We start from the raw sequence: 20,154 nt of genomic DNA on the forward strand, positions 1-20,154 counted from the left end.
TAAGTAAAAGTATAAGTAATCTAGCAGGGATTTAAAGTATATGGGAGGATGCGCATAGGTTGTATTAGGGACATTGAGCTTACTCAGACTTTGGTATCTACAGGGGTCCTGTAACAAACCACTCGAGGAGATACCAAGGGCTAACTGTACTATAATTCATACGTCCCATAAAATAATGCCAAATTACTGAGCACACTAAGACCAGAAACTGGAATACAGCAGTGAAGTCCTGGGTACCAAAGACTGCCTGGCTCCAATTAAGCTGAAGGTTGAGACAACACATATTAAAATGAAGTGGAGAACTTCTATATCCTATGATATCGGAAAAGTTTTAAATGCAATCAAGAAAAATGTCATCCTTAACAATTTCCGGAGACAGTACCATTAGCACATTGAACAAGGTACAAGCTTCTCAAATCGTATCTTTTTAACATTTTATTGGAGAACGACAGTGCTTTCTCTGTTACTAAATTGTCCGTATTTCCATGTATGATCATTAACAGAGAAAAAAAATGGATAAAGAGTAATCAGAACATTCTAATAGATTTAAAATGTACACCAAAATGTTGCAATATTTACCAGGTGTAGACAAGTGCTATAATAATCACCTTTATAGAGATTACTGACAAAATAACAATGGTAATCAAATATATGTAACTATTTAAACTCGTAACAAAGGCTTCTATGATACTATTAGCAGTAAACGCACAACACCCATAAAATGTGACTTAATATCACCCTGATAAGACTTTAAGTACATATAACCATTGTTATGTGAAAAACATTATTTTTAATATGTCACAACCCAACAGGATTTAATTACCACACCTACTTCAAACTATTAGCTGTTTAATTGAAACCTGAAAAAGTAATATTTATGTGGCCATTGAGAATCATTATGATTGATGAAATCTTTTGTGTTATTCCCATTATAGTCACTTGCATTTGTTATTTTTAACAAGGAAAAATGAAAGGGGAAATGTGTGTTTTAGTTTTGCAACAAAGCTTTTCAGATGATGACTAACTTCTTCCTTTGAACACAAAAAGCCTCTTTAACTAATGTACATATAAATATGTTCTCTACAATGTGCACTAAGCAAAGAAAGGGAAGAAAAACAAAGGCGGGGGGGGGGGGGGGGGGGGTGTGAGGCTGTAGGACTTAAGCCAGAATTAAAAGCAACCTAGGCAAGATGAGTACATGAAAGCTGTCAGGATAGTTGTTATTCTTATTCTCAATTACTTACAGCTCATCTGCTCTCAAGGAAGAAAAATCATAGTTTCTTTTAACCATATCCACAACAGATCTCACTTGAAAGGAAACATAGCAAGTGATTTGGCATGAATGGGCGTATTACCAATTTTCCAGCATCACTACTGAATATTTATGTCGGTGACGAATGATGACACTGGTGAAATATTTTAACACGAAGCCTTGCCTTGTAAATCGTCTGAATGATGCTGTGTCAAAACAACACCTACCATAAATCAGAGGTTTCAGGACCAGTATTTCTTGTTCTAACATGCTACCTGCTCAGCAGAATCACTTGTGTGAACAGGCATAGATTACTGTGTGGTAAGCAAAGCCATCTTACCTCCTAACTTATAGAGCTATAATTTAACAGGCCTATTATCATCAAGGTAATTTTGACAGTTCTGAAATATTATACTTGTTAAAAATATGCATTTAGCACTAACCTCAGTGGTCATTTGAACTGAATAGACAGACAGGTTTCCCTGCAATTATTATTCTTCCCTACGGATGACTCTTTTTTCTAGCAAGGCAGTGGTCTGTTGACAACCGATTTTATAAATACTAGAGCAAGAGGGTTATTCTGATAGTACAAAAAGCTCACCACGTTGCTTTCAAATCACTTTTCACTTCTTCACAAGTTCATTAGCAACTTGTAGTGGAGGCTAAGGACTCCCTTTCCAGGTTAAAGAAACGGCAGTAGTTCAAACGTCCACTAGCCTCCTCCTCGCTCCAACCCTCAATTCCTACATGATGCACATCCTAATTCGGGGTATTTTACATGCGTGAAATCTGCAGAGCCTCATTTCGCACTCAGTCAAGTTGGAAATATTAATCCTTAGGGCAATTCTAGAGTTCTGATTACAGAAGATAAAAGAATATGTCTTCTCTTAAACTGTAGTGCTACCAGAAGAATAAAAAGAACAAAAGAAATTAGTACTTTTTCTCTTTTGATAATGCGTTAGCTCTAACTTAACTTGATCTGTAAAGAAAAACTAAAGATATACATTTGTACCTTTCTTTTTACACTGAATGCATAAATAAGTGAACTAACACATGTGCGCACACTGCAGAAAAATAAGTCGCGTGAAATGAACATACTGGCCACAATCCAATTAACTTCGTTTCCGTAAAAGAAGAAATACAACATCTAGCAACGCCGGTGGCACAGTTTCTTAGAGCCAAATTAACAAACTGACAGAAAATAAACAATTATTTATCCGGAATCCATTACACTCCAAGCACTCAGCCAAGTGTTTTGTCACAAGGATTAGGCATGAAAAAGCAGGACAACTATCTTCTCATCTTTTCTCCAAAACAAAGGGTGAAATTCTAGACACTTGATAAGAATAAAATATTTCTGCTGACTCTGATGGCATGGATGAAAATGGAAGAAACTGTGTGGTCATGTTTCTTACAAAACTCATGCTTGACTCAGGTCCTACAACTGACCATATTCTACCCTTCAGGAATTAAAATATATCCAGTCAAGACGTCAGCAGCGGGGCTTCCCGGGTGGTGCAGTGGTTAAGAATCCACCTGCCAATGCAGGCGACGCGGGTTCGATCCCTGGTCCGGGAAGATCCCATCCCACCTGCCACAGAGCAGCTAAGCCCGTGCACCACAACTACTGAGCCTGCGCTCTAGAGCCGGCGTGCCACAACTACTGAAGCCGGCTCACTTGGAGCCCATGTTCCGCAACAGGAGAAGCCACCGCAATGAGAAGCCTGCGCACCACGACTAAGAATAGCCCCTGCTCGCCGCAACTAAAGAAAGCCGGCGCGCAGCAACCAAAGCAGCCAAAAAAAAAAAAAAAAAAAAAAGTCGGCAGCAGTCTATTCCAGTTACTAGGGTACAACACATAAACTAAGAAATCCCTGGCAGTCCACTGGTTAAGACTCCGTGCTTCCACTGCTAGGAGGGCAGGTTCGATCCCTGGTAGGGGAACTAAGATCCTGCATGCCGCCCTGCGCAGCCCCCCCCAAAAAAAAAACCAACCAAACTTGTTATTAAAAAAAAAAAAAAAAGAGATCTAAATACCTTGTTTGAAATGCTAGATATTTCAGGACAACAAGAGTTTACTGTTTCACACATAATAAACCACAACAGTGTTTTTAAAATTCTGTATCAATACTACAAAATACAAAGACTCAAGACATAAAAATGGAATTTCCAAGAAATCTTTAATACAAAAAAAGCAGATTTTGTAATAACGTGCCCCTTACATTATATCTCTGAAATAATGTAGATCATGCTGCCCTCTTGTGCCAGATGTAGAAAATAAAACCTGCCTGTTCAACGGAAACACAATTTGGATTCAAAATAGTAATGATCTCTAAATTTCTAACTGATTTACTGTTGACCTGAGATTTTCATTACCTGTGTATGAAGATCTGATACAAGTGAAACGCAGCTTCGGTGATAAAAGACAAAGATTGGCTAGGAAGAGGTGGACGCAGCAAATAGCGCAGGGACACAGCCCACATCTGCAAAGGCACTGTACCATTCAAATCCAGTTGCAATCAAATCACGTAAGAAATGTCGGGGCCCCTAGAAATGTGTGGCACTTCAATAGACACACATAACACCATTACTAAAATACATCAAAGGAAGAAAGCATAGCTGAGAGATCGGTGAGATAATGGGAAGGTAAGAAGAAAAGAGAAAAAAGAAACACTGCTTTTGCCATTCTAAGGAACAGATTATGAAAGACCAGTAGGCAATAAGGTATCGAATTATATAAACAAACTAAGTAAACTTCATGCACCCAATACAAGGATTCAAAATGGAGAGTAACATAGCCACTGGAGCTTAGAGGGATGGAACCCTCTTTAAAATCGGCTTCCTGGAATGTTCAACTGCAGGCAGAGAAACTATGCTATACAGAAGAACCGCACACTTGCCAGGTTGACTCTGCCCTTCTTCTTAAAATACAAGTACGTGAACTTGGGACTTTGGTAGGACAACCCGTGTTTCAGGAACTTCCCCTGGAGGCCTGGTTCTTAGCATAAGTGCAGAGCGCCCGAGTGTCTAACAAAGTTCACGAGGATCTGAGATGAAGCACGAGAAGGGAGACAGGACATCTGGAACATTCCCACCAATGGATGAATGTATAAAAGGCATAGTGACAATCCAGGTCAGGGTCACTGAGAATCTACTGGCACAAGTGGGCACTGGAGACAAGTATAAAGAAGGGAACTCTGGCGAACTGCTTGCAAATCCCAGCCAGACTGGGGATGGGGCAGATCCGATGGGCCTCTGCCTGGAGTTTCCAGCTTCCATCAGTCACCATGCCAACTCTACACACCGGCCAAAGTCCTTCCTCTCCCTCCCTTTTCTAACTCTGGGAGGCTGTCAGGATCCTGAACTCACAGGAAACTTACTCACCCCTGGGGTCTCCCAGAGAGTGTGCTCTGACAATGGAAGGATATGCTTCCTGATCGCTCCATGCTACCTGGAGAACACACTCTGGAACTCAGAGGCCACAACTTTATGCTGGGAACTTGGATGCATTAAATGCAGATATTTAATGCAACTTAAAAGTCAAGCATGTCCATCTCTCTACTGTAGAGGGGAATTTTTTAAAATATTATATAATTATTAGGTTATACACCATCAATATTATTGTCAACCAAGAGGCATAATTCTTACCCATGTAAGAATCTGTACTTTTTCCAACTGTAAAAAGTACAAAGTTTTTATCCAAACAGAAAAGTAAATTCGATCACTTAAAATTTTTAATTAGAAAAAGTTTTCATCTTCCACTAAAAGAGTAAATAAATAATTCTTGGCCCCTAAACCTTTTGGGCAAACTAGGCCTATGTTTGTAGTACTTATTTGGGCTTCTCTTTTCTTGAAGGAATGAAGTCCTGCTAATAGATACAGGAGGGGGAGGGGCAAGATAACACTGGTGTGCTGGCTGCTCTAAGATTAGCGACCTCAAAGATTTAAACGTGGTCCCAAATCCTTGAATAACAAATAAACCAGCGTCTGAGGAAGCCTACAGGTCTTGAACATGAAGAGCCTGGTTAACTGTGGTCACCAGCACTCAGAGGCTGTGATAACAGACATCCAGTCCCACTTACTGCTCCCAACTTTATGGCTGTAGTTTTCACATTAACTGACAAAGTGGAGGGACTTCACAGCCATAATAGCACAAAATCCTCCAATCACTTTTGCATTATGATGACATAAGAAGACGAGATCTGTGCGGGCCTCTGCCGTTTACCGTCCTGTGCCCTGCACGGTGCCTGGACTAAACAACACGTGCTGAATAAATCTGCACGACATGCCGCCCTGCACAGTCTTCCTGAATCCTCACGACAGTCTTGTGAAACAGGAGGGGCAGCAGGTGTTCCCATTTCACAGGAGGGGATGTTCCCAGATACCATGTATTCACAGTCACTAAGGTTCATTAGGCACTGACCGTATGCTAAGCGCTGTGAATGTATTAACCTAATTAATTCTAACAGTATCACTATATTAATAAGTGTGTGAATAGCACCCCCATTTTACAGATAAAACTGAGACTCAGAGAAATTAAATAACCAACACATAAATATTAGTATCACGTTAACGGACTGTTACTATTAGTAACTAGCACCGGAACTGAACCCAGGCAGCTGGCTCCAGAGTCCATACGTTTACAGCAAGGCAGACAACATCCTGCCTTGAGATTCGCCTGCTCAGCAGTATGTATCTGCTTTGGCCTTGGTCACCTGGCTAGCTGATGGCCAGGCCAAGGCTACTCCTGTCCTCCCTCCAGCCCACATCCCTGCCTTGAAAGGTACTGTCAATCATTGCCTGCAAAAACAAAGCCACCCTGGGCCTCACCACAAGTCGAACCAAGTGAACAGAGAGGGCATGTATGCTGATAAACTAACTCTTCATAGGAGCCCAGGTCAGGAGCAAGACAGGTCAAAGGCCTGAGGGTGGAGGAAGCAACTGCCGATAAACCTCCAGGGACACTCATATCCAGAAACTTACTACTGAAGCTCCACCTGCTATGTACCACAGAGCCTCTTACATGTCACCAAAAGTCCAATGTAAATTACACAGTTAATTTTATTGAAAAGGATGTTTACATTTCACTAATCTTGGGTTTTAATTAATTTTTCATTACCATTCTAGGTAAACCTCATAGTCACGGCACATGCCAGAGCTCTGTGATTCCACAAGCAGATGGGAAATGAAAGAAAGAAACACACAGCCTGTCGTGTAGAGATTCATTATAAGAAGGTTCTAGCAGACAAGCTACCTTAACAGAATATAACACAGCCAATATTTTAGCAACTAGCCAAAAATATTTAAATATATTTGCATCAAATGTAGGGTGTTTCATTTGCCACACAACAAATCGGTTCCTAAATCATTCTGCAAAGTGAGCATACACTTATCTTTCCACACACACATAAACTGGAATAAAAGCTTATATGCCTCTATATTCAGATATCCATCCTCTCGTAGGCGAAAAATAGCAGCAAAGCTTTTTGTAGAAAATGGATCAACATGCAGTGATTTTCTTCCAAGCATCTCAAATATCAAACGTAATCAGGCATTAAGTGTGATAACAAGACATATTTACTGAGAAACTTGGGTGTCTGACTTACCTGTTGGGTTTCTATCAAAGAACAGTACTGGAGCTCTCAAAATGGACTCGAACATTTGGTTGTGCAAAGTTTGTGAAGAACTAACAAGGACGTAGAAAACCAACAGGGATCTGGCGATGCCAAAAAGGACGGCAGATACAGTTAACCCTGAAATAGAGAAACCACTCAGCACAAGATCTCTGCCTTTTCTTCAAGGATGCTAAACCATGCCACACAGCTTATAAAGATATTATGTAAATACTTTATTCCATTAAGCATCTGGATTCTGACAGAGTTTAATGCATTCACAAGGTACATTTAAAAAGAATATAAAAATCATGGTATTCCTCTCATTAAACAGAAACCTCATGGGGCAAAACATCAAGTGTAAAATAAAATTTCATTCAAGGATTTCCTAATTCAATTATACATTCTACTAAAAGCTCAGAAGAAAGATAATTTTAAAAAGTAGTTGATGGTCCCTTCTTCGCATTTGAAATCTTACTAATTACAACATGTCTCAATCTAATATTGTGATATGCTTTGGTAAGAGCATGTGAATTAACAGGTAACAGGAGAAATGATTTACTACCATTTCCTTGTAGACAAAGCCCAAGTATCTTTAAAGAATATGACAATACCACATTAATTTTCAAGCAGAAAATCTAATTCTAACTAACTGAATTGTAAGAAAAATACAAATTATAAATAATCATCATTTAAATTCCGTTTTGTTAGTGATATGAGTACTTACTATGCACATAGAAATTATAATACCCTCCCCTAAGATCTTTTGAACTCACAATGCTAAATAGAATAACTTCTGTAATAAATATTCCATCAAGTACTTTTTTCCCTTTAGATGACACAACACTTATTTAAACCCTGAAAACCGCTCAAATTCCTGGATTCCATCAATAGGCACTTTCCTTAGCCCACCATCCTATATGAATGTATAACAAAATCCCTTCCTCCTTCCTTTAAGCCCTCACAGTCCACCAACTGAGAAGGTAAACAGCTAATGGACTTAGATTTCTTAGCAAGAGATCAACGAAATACACACAAAATTTCAGTGAGTACGTTCTTACAAAGATAACTCACTCTATCTTTGCAGAAGGCTTGCGTGAGTATTTCCTGTGGGAATATTTAAAATTTTAGATGAGGATTTCCTTTTAAAAGCTACATATATTCTAGGCACTCTTGTGAAAACAGACAGCCATGTTAATATTAGCCCGGCAAGCCAGAAGTTAAATTAATCGCACAGTTGTGGACACGATAACATTGTGATCTCAAGGTAAGAAAGACTCGGAATCCTAATTCCCAGACACTGGATTTCTCCCTGCTTAGCTTCTCTCTTAAGTAATTAGTGAAGCCCAAGAGATGAGCAATGCGGCGAAGGGGAGTTTTGCATACCTACAAGGGAATAATGCTTTTATTTGGGGGCCCTTGCTGCCAGAGGATTTCATCCAAGGTCCATAAAAGCCAAGGTTTATTCAGAAAGAATTGGAACAATCCGAACCACAGGGTGGGGATCCGTTTCTAATCCTCTTGCCCATCCATATAATGATATAAGATTTAGCTAAAGCAACCTATTAGAATAGACAATAGCCACATATTTCCAGTGGCTGGTTTTCTGAATGTGCAATCCTGGTTTAACTTCCAAAATCCAGTACAGAGCAAATTAAGAGTTTTCATTCAACCTCTCTCTTCTAGTAGATTTTAAAAATAATTATTCTAATTAATTCACAGAATAAATGCGACTCAGACTCTTAATCTGTTAAGACATTACTGAATTACTCCTGGAAGCCCTAGTTGCTCACACAGGCTCATTGTAAGCACCTCAGACTCTCGTATAATAGACCAGATGATTCAAGTTTACCTGAGTAAATTCCTAAGTACCGGTATAAATCGAGTTTTTCAGTTACATTTCCTTGTCCATTAACAGTGACATTCAGGGCACTCTGTTCATTCGCCCTATGGAACAGGGAAGAAAAAACATTATTAGATGGAATTAGGTAAATACAAAAAAAAAAATTAACCTCGATTTAGGGGTCATGTTTTATGCTGGAAAATGGTTCCCAGCTCACAAGGCCCTGTGTCTGTCTACCTTATAAAAATTCGATTTGAATCATGACTTACAGTTCTCAAAATTGTCTGTAAGGAACCCGCTAAGGGTCAGACATCAGGAGAGACCATGGGAGGGTCGCACCCACCAGCAGGAACTTTAACTTTTCTTCAGGGAAACTATGTGCGGATCAGACAAGGAGGCTAAACAAGCCCCATCCCCCCCGCCCCCATGACTGTGTGGGAAACTGAGAATTCGTGTCGATTTTTTAGCACTTTGGGTCAGACCAGGAATCACTCACCAGTATGAAAGCCACCAATCCTGAAGGACGTAGGCAACCTGGAGCAGGAAACAACAATCACTCAAACACTGACATTACTGACCCCCTCAAAACCCCGCTCACTAGAATGGGTGATGGAAAGGCTCCAGAGAACGGAGACGGTCCTTCCAGCTCAGGTCAGGGGCAAGCCCCACACCCCAGATAACCACAGGTCAGGGAAGGGCATGTGACATTTTAAAATCTTTAAAAGACTTCGTATTTTTCCTAGAATCTCTCTGTCACGGACACACAACACCCAGTAAGTCTCACTTATTTTGCTCCGCACATATTAACGCTTTTCAGTGCAAATCCTAGTGGACTGCAAAATACAGTTAATAATTGTATAAATGTCAGGATTTTTCAAAGGAAAAAAGCTTGACAGGTACTGTGATGGTCAGTTTTCTGTGTCAGCTTGGCTAGCCCAGTCTCCAGTGACTCAATGAAACTCTCATCTAGATATTGCTGTTAAGGTATTTTGTAGATGTGGTTCACATCTATCGTCAGAACTTAAGTAAAGAACATTGCCCTGAACAGTGTGAATGGGCCTTCTCCAGTCAGACGAAGGCCTTAAGAGCAATACCTGATGCTTCCTGGAGAAGGAAGAAATTCTGCCTCAAAACTGCAGGGTCAGCTCCTGCCTGGGGTTCCAGCCCGCACACCTGCCTTTCTGATTTCAGATTCACCCAGCTAGATCCCACAATCTCATGGAGTCAGTTTTCTGAAATAAATCCCTTAATACACATATTAAAAAAAATAATAGAGAAAAATAAATAATACAGCATAAAGAGTATTATAAGTGTCAACCTTAGGGCACAAATCAAAATAAATGTCCTTACTTACCTGAGCTGCGATGTTTACTGGAATAAGGAAAAGGATGATAAGCCAGTGAGCACCGGCTGTGAAGTAATTTTTGTAGGCCTTAAAACCAACTTTTCCTTCCAAACGGCTCTCCTCAGATAGTGTAACCTGTATATTCTCAGTCTGGAAAGGAAAGGCAGTGAGAGACAAAAATATAAATAATGAACCCTAAAATTTTTAGAATTCAACAGTGACCTCCACTGCAAAGCTGTGGGGAAAGAGACACAACTTATATGCTGATAGGAGTGTGCAAGATGGCCCACCTCCTACAGAGAAAGGTGTGGAAGTATCTAGCCAAACCATGTATGCATTTACCCAACCATGCTACTTCTCGGAATCTATTAGAGATAAGGAATACCATTTGCACAATGTTCTTGGGGACCTTTGCTTAAATTAGAACACCATGATTGATAGCCCCCTTACAACATAACTGATTAAACTATAAATGCAGAAGCTTTTTCCAAAATAATTATACAAAATGTTACGTAGCTAAAGTACTCCTCTAGTTTATTTGTGTCACTCAATTATAGAAACATAAAACAAAGTGTGGGTTCAAAATATTAGTTAAATAGAGTAAACTGAGTTCACACTGTGAGCTGGAGACATGTGAGTTTGGATAGCAGGGGAACAGCATATGATCCAAATCTGTTTGGTTCCTGAATTTCAGAGAGGGATTCCTGAGTTTGGAATGTGAGCGACTAATCTGAATACTTATCAGAATCATCCAGGCTCCCGGGTTTGGATAGTGAGGGATTGGACATCGAGGAACACCTGTGCATGTTTCTAAGGGCGATCTAGTGCATTTCTGCATTTCTGTCTGGAGGACTTAGAATACATTATAGAGTCACATGGGCTATGGATGTCCTGGGCTCTATGCTGGCCACTGGAAATGCAAGGTGGATAAGGTGTGGTTCTCGGTCTTGAAAGATAAGAAAGACAGACAAGAACTAACTCCAAAGTGTCTACTATGTGTCAGGTCCTTTGGACATGCTACCTTTGGCCTATCACAGGCCATCTGACAATGGGGAAAAATACCACCATCAGTCACTTGCACTGCCAGAACATTCCAACATGTAGGAAAAGTAGCTGATTTAATGTAAGTCATAGCAGGCTGGGTATGAGGGCTTCTTCAAATTAAGCCTCTGGATGAACAAGGGAAGCCAGGGTCTACCAGAGCAAGTAGGATTTTAACTATGGTAACATGAAGAGCTCTAATGTCAATATCACATGCGTCCTGGAATTCATAGCAGTAGACCCACTACTGGAGTGCATAAGATTCTCGACCTTACACCCAAAGAACTCTAATCAGGCTTGCTCCCTGCATACTCTTTTAATTCTACCAATTCCACGGAATAAGGCCTAGGCAACTTAGGATCTACTTTGGGACAAACGAAGATGTCAAGAGCGGAGCAGACTGATGGTCCACAAGTCCACCGAGAGCAGACAGACCAGCGCATTTGCAGGATGACAAACTCACATCTTGGTCCTCTGGAGCAGCATCTTTCAACGAGGGTCTGGAAGACTGTTGAGACCAAACCGAGGACTCGGAAAAGGTGCGATTCCTCAGAGCTGGAGATCCTGGAACTGTAGATGGCTCAGTCTCCTCATTCTCCTTCTTTAAAATGGAACCAAAATCTATCCCAGATTTCAGGAACTCAGTGTACGTCCCCTTTTGCACCATTTCTCCCTAAAAGAACAATAAAGAATTTGAAAGGAATGCATTTGCATGTGATAATACTAATATAATGTAAATACTGATCAAGAGAAGTAAATTAATCTTAAAGTATGATTTTTGTTAAAAAAATGATCCTTAGATCTGAAATTCTGGTTAACAAATCCAGTTCAGTTCAACTGAACTGAGCATTCTGTTCTCTGCCACACCCTGCATTAGGTACTGGGGGATATGAAAGAAATGTGTGATCGTGAATTTAAAATGCAGACCACTGACGTAACTCTCATGGGCATTTTCAGGGAAGCAAAAAGCACAGATGTTGGTGGGAGTATCAGTATAGTCTGTTTAGACAACATGGGAACTGACAGAACCCATGAGCGGCGTCGCGGCGTCTTCATGGTCTTTACAACCTCCCCACAAACACAGAAGTTACAAAATTCAATATTCCACCTGATAAAGTAGCCAAACAAGGAGGCCCTAAGACTGGGATGGCTCTAATGCCTTGGTACCCCACGCCACAAGCGAAAACTTGAGCCAGAACCCATGCACTTTAGTCTGAGAAAGAACTTAGGAATGAACAACCAATCACAAGCAGCCAGTCTTCTCCAAATCAGGCAACTGCTTCGACTACAGCCAGTCTAATAATTTTCTTTTAACACATGTGACACATCATTGCACAGTTTCCCTCACTTACAAAGTTATATAAAGTAATGTGCAGAAGATTTCTATTTTTTCACCATACAAAAAAAGACACAGCTGATTCATTCAGTTGCAAACAAAATATGGAAAATCCCAGGATGCAAAACTAAACAAAGGAGGGCAGCTCTGGTTAAGGCAGTATGGCTGAGTCCCTCTGCTGTGCGCCTGAAACTATCACAACATTGTTCACTGTCTATACTCCAATATTAAATAAAAAGTTTATACATACATACATACATATATATATATATATATATATATAAAACTAATTTTAAAACGAGAGAATAAAAAAAAACTAAACAAAGGAGGGCATCTCTGATGAAGGCAAGAAGAAGGTGGGCCAGGACCCCAGCTGATACCCCTCTCACCCTATCCCCTGAGGCGGGCCACTGGGAGAAACCCAGTGGAGCCTTTGGGTACCACCTGACACTGCAGAACTAGAAAATTATTCAGGATATATTGTGTCTTGCTCCACTTGGGAAGCAAAACGCATACACCTTCTTTAAGGAAATTACAACTTTCTACTTAGTTATCTGTAAGATGCACAGGGAAATGACTAGTGGTACAAAGAAAGCAATTTTACTCTGCAGCCAAACGTTGATAATTCTGAAGGGACGGGGAGGCAGTCACCCCCTCACTGCTGTGAGAGAGGGACCAGACAAACAGTAAGGATGGACCCCAACTCACCCAAGGGTGCTCACCAGCGGATAACTGCTTGTTCTGACAGTACTAAAGCTGAGGGTGGTCTCCTCAGAACAAGCAATAAGGGGGCCCTGAAACACCCACACACTGGTTATTCTGGTCATCCAGGTTACTGACAATCACCGATTCTGTGCTCCTGGTACTGCTAATGCTGGAGCTTTACCACACTAGCATCGTGTCTCTGCATATGAAATTCATTATCCTCAAGTTGGAAGAATCTGAGTCCCCGATTTAGGGAGGAATAGAGGATCTGCATGTTAATACTCTTGCTTATGGCAGAAATTCATTTCATAAGCGAGGGCCTATTGGGACAGACAAGGGTTCACGATGGAAGTGCTGAGGAACACAGGCAAACAAGGAGTGAAGCATAAAACAACCACTAACTCGGCAAAATTCTCAATAATCTCTACTCAACCCCCAAACATGTGAGTTGTTGTGCATTCAATGAATGGTGGCCCCCAAAAAAAGATATGTTCAAGCCCTAAACATGACACCTCTGAACATGACCTTATTTGGATACAGCTTCTTTGCACACGTAATGAAGGAAAGACGGCGTCATACTGGAGTAGGGATGCCTTAAATCCAATACAACTGATGTCCTTATGAGAAGAGAAGAGCCTAAGACAGACACGAGGACAATGGCCATGTGACATCAGAGACAGAGACTACAGTCCTGCAGCTGTAAGCCAAGGAACCACAAGGAAGGCCGGTGAACCCCAGAAGCTGGAAGGGAGGATTCTCCCCTAGAGCCTTCAGGGAGCGCACGGCCCTGCCAGCACCTTGATTTGGGACTTGCAGCCTACAGAACAGTGAGAAGATACATTTCCGTTGTTTTAAGCCACCTAGTCTTCAGTACTTTGTTATGGCAGCTCTAGAATCTTCTCAACAATACCAAGACTTCTGTTTCTGCTGTTGCCCGTCCAGCGAACATTGGAGGAATCTTTTAAATCCCACCTCAGACCACATCACCCCCCTGCTCTGGACCGTCCAGTGGCTTCCATCCCACTTCCTGGCCCGCCGCCCATTGCTCAGAGGCCAGTGCCCTCCACGGCCCCCCCGCTCCCTCTCCTCAGACACGCTGGCCTTCCTGCCGTTCCTCCAACCTGCCAGCTCAGCTCCTTCCTTAGGACCCCCCTCCCCCAGGTGCCTGGATGGCCCGCATGTCCCTCAGGCCGGAGAGGCACCAGCTCCTCAGGGAGGAAGCCAGGATATCAGCCCCACCCCCTCTTTCATCACATCTGTCCCCGTAAGAATGGGAGCCCTGGGAAGGCAGGGCTTTGTCCTCCTGCTGCACACGATCTCACACGTATCAGACACATAAAAAGATCTGAGCACTGAGACAAAGCAACTGGGTAAACCAGCAGAGTGGGCATCTCTAACTGGGGGTGCTCGGTTACCCATTTTAGGATTAATGAAAGATGCTCTTTAGGCAAACTGTATAACAAACAGGTGGATAAAAACATGTCTCAGTATCTCTAATTTCCAAATAATACACTTTGATTTAGGTTGTGGAAGGGGAAAATAAAAAGTTCTAAATCAAATAGCATCATTATCCTTAACAATTTTCACAACAACACTGATAATTCAGCAGCTCTGCAGTAGCACTTTTACACAGTTTAGGGCTTCTGTGGCTTAGAGTGCAACAGGGATATTTCTAAGGGCTTTGGATCCATCCTCAAAGCCATGGATACCGGCTCTGAGAAAAGGGGGGCATAAAACTGAGGCAGAAAAGGGCGTTTACGAAGAATCCAAGGAGAGTGACCTGCAGGGAGGGCTGGCCTTCAACACAACTAAGTGCTAGCAATTTCCACAGACTTTTAGAAATTACTTACATCTTTCAATATCAGAATCTGACTTGCAGCTTTTAGGTACTGCAACTGATGTGTCACCAGGATTGTGATCTTCTGATACAAGGCTTGACAAATACACCTACAAATGTAAAAGGTACAGCATGCAAAAGCACATTAGTGGAGGTGCTCCAAATTGGAAACAGAGAATTTGAAAACATGAGGAAAAGACAAGAGAGCAGTCAAAGTTCTCTACTTCAAATACCAGTATGAATACAAATTAAATACAAATATAAATCAATCAATTCAACTAGGTCCCCAAATCAGCAGCCAGTTTGAATCTAGCTCCACTAAAAAGTTCTAAAAAGCAGTCCAGTGAAAGATGCACCAACCGCTAAGCTGTTTTTCCTGAAACTGATCTTAACAATTATTTACACAGTTCACAGTGGAAAACAATGGAGCAAAACTGAGATTCCAAAAGTTGACTGAATTAAAATACTAATTATTTTATACCTATGCTGAGAATGGGAGAAGAGTGATCTATGTCATATAAAAATGTACACATTTTTCGTAGACAGTTTCCTAGGTGATTGTTTATGACGTACATATTGACCCCCCTAAAAAAGTCACAGCTTCTCAGTAACCTTAGCCAGATTGCATTTTGTAGACATTTCTTCCCAAATAACATTAGATTGAAAACAAATGCCATCATGGCCTTGATCAGTCTCTACAACACTCCCAGTCTCATCCAGGAAGTAAATCTTATTTCATTTGCACTGAAAACTTTCTGAATGTGAAAATGAAAGATGAGAGTCCAAATGGTCCACATCACAGTGGAAGTCATCCAGTGGCTCAACCGACGCCAATTCTCTCAGCCAAAACCCCCTCAAATATTCAAACTTCAGTGTTGTTTTTTTTACAGTAACCCCTCAAACTACTCCACATTTTAAATGCAGACCCCTAGGGACTCAGCCCCAGGCTCATCCCAGAGGGGTCTACAACCCCTCTGGGGAAGCTAGTAGCCGGATCCAGGGCCCCGGTGACCACAGGCAGGGCTCCAGGCGTGTACTCTGGGTGCCTGAGACCCTCGCAGAGCAAATCTCAGGGACCTGGGCCACGGCTCAGCCTGCTGAGTGAGCCAGGTGCAGAGTCTGGAGGCAGCAGACTGCAGCTCAATCCCTCTCACGAGCCTGACAGCGTCGGACAAGCTACTAAACCTCAGTGTCTTCATCTCAAAACAAGGCCAATGACAACTCACCCACATGTTCTGAGAAATCAAACCACCAATCCGCTCAGTCCGCATCAGCCCCGCCCGCACTCCTCCTAACCCACGAGCGGTCATGTGCTCTGGACTCAGGACAGAAAAGTCCTAAGGGGACACGCTGGACACTGGGTCTGTGATCAGAAGCGAGAGCTCAGGACGTAGACACATACACCATCGCTCCATTATGTCGAAACGGACTTATTTTTACCTTTTGACATGTCTTAGTTCAGATTTTGTACTAAATTTCTTGACCAAGTAAACACCTTTTCAGACTTAGCACTAAAGCTTTTCATGGAATTGTTTCTCCTAAATTCAAAATTATCTGTCAATAGCCACTGAAGGCAGATGTTAATCAAATCTAATGGGCTGCCATGTCCAAGACAGAGCTACCCAAAAGTTTTAGAATGTTTTCTTCCTGTAATTCCATCACAGAAAAGGTAATATAAATAATTACAATAAAGTGATCAGTTGATGGCTACAAATTTATTCCTAATTAAGACTTTTAAACCAAATCTCTAGGAAAATAATCTATCTTCCAAGTTTTTAAGAGTAAAGATTTCCAAGACACACCATACAAAAATAATTGATTCAGGGATGAGTTCTTTAAGCATTATTCCTATATAAGGGCTGTGTTAACAGGGGGTACATCCCATAGCAGAGTGAATCAAATAAGAATGAAAAAGAGCACCTATCTACATTCACTCATTCATTCGACAGGCTTTGGTGAGATACCAGACACAGTCTTAACTGTCGAGCATATATCCACAGGTGAAGAAAGCAGACGCTACTCCACACCGTGAACAGAGGGACACACCGAACAAGTATAGAACATGCACTGTCGGGCCGTGATGTGTGCTCTGAAGGAAAGCAAGGGGGGCTGCTGTCTTAGATGGGGGTGACACGGGAGCCTATCTGGGGAAACGTCCCTAGAAGAAGGCACAGCAGGTCCAAGGGTCCTGGGACAGAACATGCTAGGCTAAGGAACCTTCATGAATTCACAGCTCATAGCGGGGTGGGGAGGACTGATGAATGGTCAAGTGCAACCCACCGAGGGCTGTGGGAAGACAGAAGGGCACAGGCTCCCCCTGAGGGAACAGGAGGGAAAGGCAGGGGCTCTGGCACAGAGGGGGCAGTATCTACAGACAGACAGGTGTGAGAAAGGGCCCGTCACAAAGCCGGCACGGCTGGAAGGCCGAGTGGGTGTGAGGGCCAGCTGGAAAGGCTGATGGGGGCAGATGGCAAAGGAGCTCGTTCTCCGTCTGAGGACTGGATCTGCAGTCTGAACATGAGGGGGGTCTGTGAGGGGCTGGAGCAGAGAGGGTGAAGCGTGTGGACAGCAGCGTGGGCATCTGACCAGGACAGGCCCGAAGAGCTGCTGACGCGGGAGCCGGGGGCTCTGGTGACGTGGGGCTCTCTGAACCAAAGCGGGATCCACAGCTGGACACAGGTGAGACTGCATCAGTTCACCTAAGGCTCTAACCTTCTGTAGGTGAGAGAAGCCACTTAAGGTTTACAACGTATAGTTGGAAAACTCACAAACCTTCATAACCTTGGCTATAGATTCATGACTCAGGGAAACTGTTAATGGCAAGTAGAAGTGCACTTCGTTCACTTTAATACAAAACGCTCCCCATTACTAAGCTTCGACACGACCACCATCTTTCAGAGCATCCTGTTCCATCCAATTTTCTAACTCGTTGAGAACATTCTCCAGTTGCTGCCGAGTGATTTCCTAAATTGCATTCGTGCTCCCTGCCCTAAGTTTCCCAGGGAATGTGGTTCTGATTAGCAAACGACCGTCTGAACAAGCTTGCTTCTATCAAGTGTACATCCAAGGTCATTAAACCCAACAGCTATAAATACTGCCTCTGTTAGAAGAACCTGGGAGAACTTCTGTGGTAATAAGCACCCTGGGAACAGGGAAGCTGAACTGCCCGTGATGCCAGGAGGATGGGGGTGGGGAACCTCTGTCACCGCACTGGCGCCCTTTCACTGAACCCATGACAAGCCACAAGGCACTTCTATAAGGGAAAACTCATCAAGTCACGATCAGAAGAGGGTGGGAAAAGGGGGTCAGATCAGAGAGCTGGAGGCCATGCCACGTGTCGGCTGCCCTGCTCTCGTGTTCTGAAAGATTCAGTGCTAACTTGGGCACTTTTTTTTATTGTGGTAAAATACACATAACGTAAAATTTACCATTTCAACTATTTTTAAGCATACAGCTCAGTAGCATTCAGTACACTCACACTGCCGTGCAGCCATCACCACCACCGATCTCCAGAGCTCTTTCACCAGCCCAAAACTAAACGCAAGTAACATACAGACTTTGGTGGAACCCGCCCATGACCCCTGCTTCGTGGATGTGGAATCCCAGCTCCCAGTACCCAGAGCTCAAGGCTGCCTCACCCGTCTCTCTCTCACACTGCTGACTCTGCGAAAGCCTCTTTACTATGCTACTTAAGACTTGCTGTGAATCAAGTTTTTCCCCAAAAAAATTCATGTTGACACATTATTCGCCAGTACCATAGTATCTGGTGACAGGGCCTTAAAGAAATAATTGTTACCCTTAATTACGCTGGGCCTAATCCAATCTGACTGGGGTCTTCAGAAACAGAGGAGCCCGGGCTTCCCTGGTGGCGCAGTGGTTGGGAGTCCGCCTGCTGATGCAGGGGACACGGGTTCGTGCCCCGGTCTGGGAAGATCCCACATGCCGCGGAGCGGCTGGGCCCGTGAGCCATGGCCGCTGAGCCTGCGCTCCGCAACAGGAGAGGCCACAGCAGTGAGAGGCCTGCGTACCGCAAAAAAAAAAAAAAAAAAAAAAAAAAAGAAAGAAAGAAAGAAAGAAACAGAGGAGCCCAATACCTAAGAGCAGGGCACGTGGACAGAGAACAGACCACGTGCGGACACAGCGAGAGGACACGGCGAGGAGGATGCCATCGGAAGTCAGGAAGAGAGGTTTCCGCAGCAACCAAACCTGCCTGCACCTTGATCTTGACCTTCCAGCCTTCACCATGTAACAGGCTGCTGCAGACTGTTTTTTTCCTCAAAATTCATACGCTGAAACCTAATCCCCATAGTGAAGGTACTGGATATGGGGCCGTAGGGAGGTGATTAGGTCATGAGGGCAGAGCCTGCATGAATGGGATCAGTGTCCCTATACAAGGAACCCAAACAGCTCCCTCACCCCTTCTGCCATGTGAAGACACAGGAATCAGGCCCTCACCAGACACCAAATCTGACAGTGCCTTGACCTTGGGCTTTCCCAGTTTCCAGAATTGTGAGAGATAAATTTCTGTTACTTCTTAGCTGCCCGGTCTATGGTCTCCTGTGAGAGCAGCCTGGACAGACAGAGCCCTAGCAAACTAAGAGGAACTGACGGCGAAAATTTCAAATTGCTTCTCTCTGCCGTACAACCTGCATCGTCCAGGTGAGGACGTGCCTGCTGTTGTTCTCACAGCCCTGCTTCTTCCCATTTAGCAAAAGGAACTGAATCCTATTCTCAGCCTCCATAAACCCTTCCAGCCAGCAGGCCCACAGGGCACTTCCCGCTAGGGCCAGTGCACAGGGAGCTTTCCAACTTCACCTGAAAGCCTACAGCTGCCCACTTCTACTTCCACTTAGCATTTACCATATTATATCCAAACCCTCTAAACCGCAACTCTGCTGACCTTTTCCCAGGCATCTGTCTTAACAAGCTCCATTAGAGACAGATTCCTTAGAGGCAGAAATGAGAGCTGAACGTCTCAGTCTCCCTTATTCTGCCCCGTGTGGGTCCTTCCCCTCTCCTGGCTCACTGTTCTCCTTTGTAAACGGAGAGGTCTTGAACAATAGCCTCTGTAAGGGCATGGATCTCAGTGCACACAGTAGGGCTTTAATAAGTGCAGCTAGAAAGGCTTGTTGGCTTTAACAAGGTGAACAGCAAGGTAACTAACCGTGGGGTAGACGTGGGTG

The 20,154-nt window shown here is 43.0% G+C and overlaps 1 protein-coding gene across 3 annotated transcripts in view; it reads right to left on the reverse strand.

The window, feature by feature from the left end:
* Window positions 1–20,154, reverse strand: part of ABCC4 (ATP binding cassette subfamily C member 4 (PEL blood group)) — a 213,141-nt gene that overhangs the window by 94,611 nt on the left and 98,376 nt on the right. For 2 of the 3 annotated variants that reach the window (XM_065896166.1, XM_065896164.1), the window contains 6 exons: window positions 14,985–15,081; window positions 11,557–11,766; window positions 10,062–10,202; window positions 9,204–9,241; window positions 8,717–8,811; window positions 6,859–7,005 (listed from right to left, as the gene is read on the reverse strand). In XM_065896166.1, coding sequence (XP_065752238.1) covers window positions 6,859–7,005; window positions 8,717–8,811; window positions 9,204–9,241; window positions 10,062–10,202; window positions 11,557–11,766; window positions 14,985–15,081 — 728 coding nt within the window. The remainder of the gene's footprint in view (window positions 1–6,858; window positions 7,006–8,716; window positions 8,812–9,203; window positions 9,242–10,061; window positions 10,203–11,556; window positions 11,767–14,984; window positions 15,082–20,154) is intronic. The other variant, XM_065896165.1, reaches the window with a different exon arrangement.

The sequence above is a fragment of the Phocoena phocoena genome, chromosome 18, assembly GCF_963924675.1.
Source record: "Phocoena phocoena chromosome 18, mPhoPho1.1, whole genome shotgun sequence".
NCBI classification, from domain to species: domain Eukaryota; kingdom Metazoa; phylum Chordata; class Mammalia; order Artiodactyla; family Phocoenidae; genus Phocoena; species Phocoena phocoena.